The sequence below is a fragment of the Triticum aestivum genome, chromosome 7D (genome assembly GCF_018294505.1).
Source record: "Triticum aestivum cultivar Chinese Spring chromosome 7D, IWGSC CS RefSeq v2.1, whole genome shotgun sequence".
Taxonomy (NCBI): domain Eukaryota; kingdom Viridiplantae; phylum Streptophyta; class Magnoliopsida; order Poales; family Poaceae; genus Triticum; species Triticum aestivum.
The window spans coordinates 53,373,597-53,383,062 of NC_057814.1; the positions used below are offsets into that span (position 1 = coordinate 53,373,597).

Sequence of the window (9,466 nt, forward strand, 5' to 3'; positions counted from 1 at the left end):
AAAAGAGAAACATCTTAATAATGCAATTCATTCGAGCGAGAATCCAGACCTGTCTAAAATTTTCATATTTTCTAGACGACATTTCGTGGGACTTGAAGAGTAGTTATCTATTTCTGGTGGGATTAGGAATAAATTAGCTCCAGCTGAAAGCAACGGTTTTCTGCTGCAGAAAAAAAACTATATAAAAAACAATAATGCAACGATCTAGGTGACCTGCCTCCGCCTGTAATTTCCGTGGACATCCATCAATGCGAAACTATAGAAAACAATAATGCAACGATTTAGGTGCTCCATCCGCCCTATAAATCCATGGCCAAGTCGTCACAGGCATCAAACACGGAGATACCTTTATCAGACTACCACCTACAAGCCTGCAAGTGGGCTTAAACATCGGGACATAATCTCACGAGCTCAGCTTGTGGCAGACGGATCCGATGGTGATCGGCGAAATGGATGCTGCTCAGGTCGCAGCATTCTTCAGGGGCAAGAATATCCTCATCACCGGCGCAACTGGGTTCCTTGGAAAAGGTATGCCTCGATCGATACACCCATTTCTGTTTCACAGTCTGCATGCAATGAATAGTGCTGCGCTATCTGTATAGTGCTCTTGGAGAAGATACTGAGGATCCAGCCTGAGGTCACGAAGCTCTTCCTCTTGGTTCGAGCCACCGACGACGAATCCGCAAGGCGGCGGGTCCAGACTGAGGTAATGTATTTCTAACAGTTCGAGAAGCAACACCGAACATGGGAAGTTTTAAGACATCTCCAGTTATAAACACACAAAAAAACTGCAAACGATGTTTCGTGGTCTGCAGGTAACAGGGAGGGAGATTTTCCAAGTTCTCAGAGAAAAGCATGGCAAGGGTTTTGAAGATTTCATCGAAGAGAAGGTGTACCCTTTGGCAGGAGACGTCATGTATGAGGATTTTGGACTAGACACCGCCAAGCTGAAAGAAGTGTCCAAGGATGTAGACATCATCGTCAACGGAGCTGCGACTACGAATTTCTATGAAAGGTTAATAACTGTGAAATCTGCGAAAGCATACATGTTCTTACCAATAAAAGAAAATTTTGAGAACATTCTGTTTAGATACTTGATCAAAGAGCGATGCGGTTTGCAGATACGATGTATCTTTCGACACTAACGTCTTGGGAGCGAAGCAGATCTGTGCATTTGCAAACAAGTGCACCAAACTGAAAATGCTGCTCCACGTTTCAACTGGTGAGAAAAAAGAGGATTATATTACTAGTATGTTTTGTTTTCAATGAATTATTACTCTGATTTCTCAAAAGTGATTAACTGACTTGAACAGCCTACGTATGTGGTGAACAAGAGGGACTAATACTAGAGAAACCATTCATGATGGGGGACACACTACGGGAGGGCACACACTTAGACATTGAATCCGAGCTAAATCTGATCAAACATACCCAGATGGAACTGAAAGCTAACTGTGCTACTGACAAGGCTCAGAGGAAAACCATGAAGGAACTTGGCCTCAAGAGGTTAGAAACAAAACATAAATGATTAATTGTGCATGTGTGCATATTTCTGCAACAGTAGTAACACGTCTCCCTGTTACACATGAATGAAGAGCGAGGCGTTTCGGGTGGCCGAATACCTACGTGTTCACCAAGGCAATGGGCGAGATGCTGCTGGGGCACCTGCGAGGCGACCTTCCAGTCGTCATCATCCGGCCGAGCATCATAACCAGCATCCTCAAGGAGCCATTGCCTGGATGGATGGAAGGAGTCAGGTAATGGAATTAAAAAAAACATCTCTATAGTTTGTTTGTTCAGCTTATGGTGACACTAACTTGCATTTTTCTTCTTCTTCAGGACTATCGACTCGGTTTTCTTGGGTTACGCCAAGCAAGCCTTGAAATTCTTTCTAGTAGACCCCAATACCATAATGGACGTGGTGAGTTTACATCCTCACATTGAAAACATTAAAAGAGATAGCATTTACATACTTATAACTCACAAGACACAACTGAGTTTGGTTTGGACAGATTCCGGGGGACATGGTGGTAAACACTATGATGGTGGCCATGCTAGCGCACTCAGGGGAACAAGCACAGACCATCTACCATGTGACATCATCCATGAGCAACCCGGCCTCCTACATGACTCTCCGGGAGTCGGCCCACCGCTACTTCGTGGACAACCCGCCGCGAGGGGAAAACGGCGAGCCCATCCGGCTGAACAAGATGCGCTTCTTTAGCACGGTTGCAAGGCTCCGCATGTACATGGTCATCAAGTACAAGCTCCCTCTTGAGGTTGGGCCGATATTTAGATTTGAAATTGGAGTCAAATTTGATTTCGCAGATGAGAATGAGACTAATGTGTTTGTCCTATGATTGAGCTTGAACAGATCCTTCATCTGGTAAACATTGGGCTATGTGGTGTTTTCTCAGGGCGCTACAACGAGCTCAGTGGAAAATACAGATTGGCCATGCATCTGATCGAGCTCTATGCGCCTTACACCTTATTCAAAGGGCGGTAAGAATCCTAGACGAAATGTTTTACCCTTTTATTTTATCAAAGAGCGTTATTTCTAAGACGATTTTTGGCCTCGATGTTTTGAAGCTTTGATGACATGAACCTTGAGAAACTGAGGAAGGCCATGGAGCAAAATAGTGATGGAGGAGAATACTACTTTGATTTCGATCCCAAGAAAATCGACTGGGACGACTATTTCTACATGGTTCACTTTCCTGGTGTGCTCAAGTATCTGGCGTGAGAATTGAATTTCATCCAACCAGCTAAATAACAACTATCTTTGAATGTATTGTTGTACTATTTGTTACAGAACTCTCAGGAGTGTGTTGCCTTCGCTAAGATAGTTTTGTATGTTCCATATTTTTTAAGATGCGCCATTAATAAAGCATGGGATCACAATTCAAAGTGGCGCGTCTGAGTGGTCACATGGTGTGACTGTTTGCATGTTATGATCTTGCTGTCAACTTTGCTCTAATGGTCTGTTTGGTTGCTGTCTTGTAGCAAAATCATGGGCCAAACTCTGTCTGCGGGTTGTACTCGTTCAGGTGTTGTTTCAGGTTATTGGCCAAACGCTGCTTTGAATAAGAGATGTACATGATCAGTCAATTTGTGACACAACATTAGGCCACTCTCAGATAAGAGAAAAGCTCAGGCACGTTCCTCAGGTTGCAACCAAACGTCCTCAAAAGCCGTGCTTGGAATCTATGATATTAATACAGAGGTGTGTAACTTACACGTATATCTTACTGGCCGCTCAGAGACGTGTAGTTTTTAGAAGGGTATTTAAACGGAAAATGGTGATCTAAACAGGGATTAAGACTCAAGGCGGGCCATCTTGAATGCCAGAATGTTTGTGTACAATGCACCAGCTTAATAAAAGAGAGAACATTAAAAGGACCCACATAACTGTTACAACCTATAGTAGTATAGTGCAGACAGATATTGAGGGTATCTCCCACGCGGACTCTCAAACTGCTCGCATCTGTTCTGACCATGTGGTTTAGACGTGTTTTACCATCCAATGCAATCCTGTATACATGGGCTGGCCGTTCCGGACATCCAGAAACCGGAAGCAAACGGGGGTGGGGGGCTTTGCGGGGGTCCGGCCACCCCTTGTTCCGACGACCCTGGCCCATCCAAAACCCTCTCCCTTGCTCATGCACTTTCCCGCCTGTAGTGGTCTGCGCCGCTACAGGGCGTCAGTGCCGCATTCATGCTGGCCCAGAGCGGGCGTGAGCTTTCATTGGAATCGACATTGAAGCGGCGTGCCGGCCGATAGCGCCGCCTGCTGCATGTGCCTTCTCTCCGCGTTGAAACAACATCCGTCCGTCCGCCTGTCTACCTCCATAAAACCAACACGTCTGCTCAGGAACCTAGTCTGGCACCACGAGCGCCGCACGTCCGTCCTTATACCGGCAGCAAGACTTAAACAACCTGGCGCTTGGTGCCATCCGCCCACTATTTAAATGTCGCTAGACATCGGGCAACAACCGCACCACACCTCCACTCTCCATCTCCTCTTTGCACTACACCCGCCAAGCCCTTTGGGGTGGCCTCTCAAAGGAAGGAACTCACCGGCATTGCCTCAAGCTCGAGTAGAAGAAGGAACTCTCTGGCATTGCAGCTGGCTAGGTGGCCCAGGGAGCTAGCCAGATACAAGTTGGATTGCCGACGAGCTCTCGGGAGGGCAGCGACTCAGACGAGCTGACACCACCGCCTCGCCGGTCCAGGCCAGCATCACCATGGGCAAAGCGCAGGGACACTACACCGCATGGTGTTGAAAGAGTTGGAGGTCGTGTTCCGGCAGGCGCATGCCGACCAGATGTACAACTAGCGCCTCCTCGACGAGCACCGACATGCAAAGGAGTTAATTGCAGGCACGAGCATCATGGCAGACGTGGATGAGCAGAAGACGATGCTCCTGTCCTATGCCGCCGTCCGGGAAATCCGCCGCGAGTGATGGCAACACCGCATCCTGCAGGCGGGGAAAGAAGCCACGTTAGTGGAGATTGATGCGGCAATAGAGGAATTTGAATGGGGTACCAACAATGTCGCAAACTCCGCACCCCCCCCCCCTCCCACATAACGACGACGCCGACACGTCCGGTTTGCTAATTTTTATCTGGTATGTTGAAATCAACTTTGAAATGTATGCGGGCACAGAGATACCGATATATACTTTTGGCTTTTCTTTCCTCTTTCCCAAGGCGACTTAGGAAACCCTTCATCCCTTTGATCTCCGCCAGGGAGCCCGTGGATTCGCCTCCTATCTGCCTGCCGCTCCGGCGACCATGGTGGGGAGGATAATCCTAGTGTCTTGACTCCTGCTAGTAGATAGGTAGGGTTTTAGTCCTCGCAAGGGCGGCGTTTGGACGGATGGCGGCGCTCCTTGTTCGAGTAAGTCTTTCGGCTCCGACCCTCGTCAAGTTCGTCCATTGGGATGGGTTAGACGGAGCTCCGGTGCAGATTCCTGCCAGCTCCTTGGGGCGGCGAGGCTAGGGTTTCTCGCCGTGCGTATGCAACGACGATATTTGGTGTCAGGTTCTTCAGATCGATTCTAGGATTCCACAGCGTCGACTGCAGCTCCAGGGCGCGCTGGTCCTTAGGGGCACGTGGACGAAGACTTTCCGGTTGTCATCGACAAGGCTAGGCCGGCTTCGGTATGGGAGCGGTGACAGCGGCGCGTTGGCGGCTTGTTCTGGCGGCGGCAATGGTTGTTTGGTGGTCCATGGATCTCGATGTAACTTTTATTATGATTGAGGTGCTTTATACTTTCGTTGAATCTTTATAATAGATTTGATCATTTTCACAAAATAAAAGTATACGTGATTCCCATATCAATGTCTACGGACTAATCCCCAACTATAAATGAACGGATGTGGCGTCTGATTTAGGGGTAGCATTGAAGATGCTCTTGGCCGCCTGAAGCAATGTCTTCGGAATCCACACGAAGCCGACCACAACCGCACGGCGTGCGCCCATCGTACCCACCCACCCACACGGCCACACGACAGCTTCGTCCTTCGTGTGCGGGCCGCGCGTGATAGCCGGCTTGGCCCCTGGCGGTGGGATGAACCGGTCGTTGCCCGGGCGATGATGCGTCGCGTTCACGCATGCATGGCTGGCGCTGGCTGGCGGCATGGGGAATTGGGGATGCACATCACCGCGGAGGGCATCATCGTACGATCGAAGGATGACAGGATTGGCAGCTGGTTTGGCCTTCAATTCATGGATCGCTACGGCTTACAGGGGTCGGTCGTACTCGTACGTACATTGTGGTCTCTCCCTCTCGATGCTGGCGTATGCGCATGCACGCACCTACAGTTCGCGGTACCCATTCACAGCAACTCCTGCTCCATATCCGTGCATCCATCATTGATCGTGGTGGAGGTACCAGCAAGGCAGCGGCCACACCAGGTCACCAGCACACACCATGATCTTCCCACCTAGCGTAGCAAAGGCAGCCAAGGTTAGTTGGTTCCTAGCACGAGTTTAACACAACGTACGTCTTTGCTTCCTAGCCACAAAATACATTTTGACGGAAAAACGAGAATTCAGTGCTGTTGTTCGGGGTATTGTGATGTGGCCGGCAATCTTCTGTTCTGAATTATAAGATGTTTTAGATATTTTAATATAGATTGCATATGACTTAAATGAGTAAACAAACACACTAAAACGTGTTTCTATGCATTTGGTTCTGAAAAAAAATCTAGAACATCCTACTACAATAGTGAACAACCGAAGTATGTGGGAAGGAGGTGATCAAGGTAGTGCTTGGCCTGCTTATGGGAAGGGAGACCTTTTATAGTGTGTATCCCAAAGGTACCGAGCCAGGAGGAGGCTATTTTTTTTTAAATAATACATTTTTTTTATTAATTTTCATAAATATTACGCTGGATAAAAAAATTTCAAAAATAATACACCGTCGGCCCGCTGCAGGCCGACTGGGCCTAGTCGGCCCACAGCAGGCCGATTGGATTCCAGTCGGCCTACAGCTGGCCGACTGGCCCCTGTCGGCCCACTGTGGGCCGATTGAAGCTAATTGGCTGGCTGTGGGCTAATTGTTTTTGCAAAAAAAAGTAGGCATAAAAAATATATGTTTAAAAAATGTTAATCATGTAATTAAAATATGTTAAACGAGTATAAAAAAATGTTCCTGATGTATACAAAAAATGTACAATATATATGCAAAAAAGTTGACATAAAAAATATGTTTTAAAAAGTGCTAAGCATGTATTTAAAAATTGTTAAATGTGTGTATAAAAAATGTTTCTTATCTATTCAAAAAATATAGAATATGTATGAAAAAAGTTGACACCAAAAAAATATGTTTGAAAAAAATGTTCCAGTTCCATACAAAAAGAGCAACCAATCATACTTAGGTCCGTGATGCTCCCATACCGGATCCGGAGCTGGAACATTTTTTATACACGTTTAACCTTTCATTCCAATACATGAAACATTTTTGTGTACTCGTTGAACATTTTTTCAAATACATGATTAACATTTTTTTCAAACATATTTTTTGGTGTCAACTTTTTTTCATACACATTCTATATTTTTTGTATAGACAAGGAACATTTTTTCAAATACATGATTAACATTTTTTTCAAACATATTTTTTGGTGTCAACTTTTTTTCATACACATTCTATATTTTTTGTATAGATAAGGAACATTTTTTATACACACATTTAACAATTTTTAAATACATGATTAACACTTTTTAAAACATATTTTTAGTCAACTTTTTTGCATATATATTGTACATTTTTTGTATACATCAGGAACATTTTTTTATACATGTTTAACATTTTTTAATTACATGATTAACATTTTTTTAAACATATATTTTTTATGCCTACTTTTTTTGCAAAAACAATTAGCCCACAGCGAGCCAATTAGCTCCAGTCGGCCCACAATGGGCCGACAGGACCCAATCAGCCCACAGTGGGCCGACAGGGGCCAGTCGGCCAGCTGTAGGCCGACTGGAGTCCAATCGGCCTGCTGTGGGCCGACTAGGCCACGGTGTATTATTTTTGAAAAAAATTTACCCAGCGTAATATTTATGAAAATTAATAAAAAAATATTATTTAAAAAATTTAGCCAGGAGGAGCTGGGGAAGTTCGGGCCTATAAGGTCATCTCTAATGCAAAGGCGCTTCTTTGGGCCCTTGAGTAAAATAAAAATACACCCCTAAAAGTAAGAGTAAAATAAAAATCCATAAAATAGCTTCGCGTCCTTATTTCCAACGCTAATACCGAATGGCAGGGGCTACAGGAACAATGCTAGCGCTCATCTGTCCAACGCAAATGACCACCAAGCGCACTTCGCCCTTCTCTCTCCGTAACTCACAGCTCGTGTATTTTCTTTTACGAGAAAACTTCTGATCTATTCATCTTCAATCATGGTAGTACAACGAAAACCAGAAATAATACAAATTATATTCGGATTCGTAGACCACCTAGCGATGACTACAAGCAATGAAGCGACCCTAAGGCGTGCCACCGTCATCGCCCCTCCCTCGCCGGAGCCGGGCAAAATTTGTTGTAGGAGACAGTCGGGAAGTCGTCGTACTAAGGCACCATAGGACCAGTGCATTATTACATCAACCGTCACCCATGAAGAGATGCGTAGATCGAAAGGATCAAATCTCAAGACACACGAGCATCGACGAGTGAAGACCGGATCCGAGTAGATCCACCAAAAACAACCATCCTGCGAGATCCGCTGGAGACACACCCTGACATCTTCTCCCCTCCGCGTTCCTCCTGCCCGATACACTTCCGCATAACTCACGGGATTCAGTCGATGTTGGTCTTTGGTGAATCTGCTTGGATCCAGTCTACATGTGTCTGCATGTTATGATCCCGTTGCCAACTTTACTCTAAGGGTCTGTTTGGTTGCTACCGGGCGCAGATTACCTAGCCGGAGCCATTGCCCTGTAGCCTGCCTCGGATATTTCCTCTGGCAAAGCTGCTGACGCAAGCGAATGAAATTAGACGCCCGAGCTTCCCTCTGCATCCTCTCATTGCTGCCTGAGTGTAATAATCGTACTCTGGTGATAATACGGCTTTAAATGCACCCCAGGCAAAATCATGAGCCAAACACTGTATGTGGCCGTTGTACCCTTTTGCGTGGTTTTAGGTTATCGGCCAAACGCTGCTTTGAATGGGAGATGTTGGTGATCAGTCAATTTGTGGTCCAACTTAAGGGCACGATTAGAAGAGAAAAGCTCTTCCTCAGAGTTGTAACCAAACATCCCAGGACAGACCATCTTGAATGCAAGAACTTTTGTGTAGAGTGTGGACGTTTACAATCTAGTACTCCAATACATCACTCGTCCGGAGTCCCTCGAAATCAAGACGAAGCCGGCGCGCGCCCATCATACCCACCCACCCCAGAACGGCTGCGTGTGCGCCTTGGCCCCTGGCAGTGGGGTGTACCCGTCATTGCTTGAACTTAACATTTACTCCCTCCGTCCCATAATATCAGAGCGTTTTTGACACTAGTGAGTAGTGTCAAAAACGCTCTTATATTATGGGACGGAGGGTGTACATTTTAGCTATAGTAAGTCGCCTGAATTTTAATTTTGGGTCAATCAATTTCTTGGCCGTTCATTCTTGCTTTGAGATTCGTGCCTTTCTTTTTCTAGACTGTTTTGTGAGCTGGTTTGGGCCGTTTTTTTGATTGACCACATATTTGGGTTAGTCGATTTGCTATTGGGCTGAAGCCCATTACATGTACCGCTCAGTCCATCCCATCCCTCCTTTCCTTTGTTTTTTTTCCTGTTTTTTTTTTGTTTTTGTGCTTTCTCCTTTTGTTATTTGTTTTTATATATTTTTTTCCTTTTGTGGGTATTTTTGGGATGTTGGGTAAGTGTAAATATGAACACATAAATACTATGTAATATGTGTAAAATTTTCACTATTATATGATTGTTGTTTGCATACTAAAAAAAACAA

General features: G+C 45.6%; 1 protein-coding gene across 1 annotated transcript; it reads left to right on the top strand.

The window, feature by feature from the left end:
- The first annotated feature begins 314 nt into the window (after positions 1-314).
- LOC123166575 (fatty acyl-CoA reductase 1) lies at positions 315-2,907 on the top strand. Its single transcript, XM_044584384.1, has 10 exons — positions 315-528; positions 603-706; positions 816-1,015; positions 1,122-1,222; positions 1,314-1,506; positions 1,596-1,757; positions 1,840-1,921; positions 2,013-2,279; positions 2,375-2,502; positions 2,590-2,907. Exons 1-10 carry the CDS (start codon positions 435-437, stop codon positions 2,741-2,743), a joined length of 1,485 nt encoding a protein of 494 aa, XP_044440319.1. The 5' UTR covers positions 315-434; the 3' UTR covers positions 2,744-2,907.
- The last annotated feature ends 6,559 nt before the right edge of the window (positions 2,908-9,466 follow it).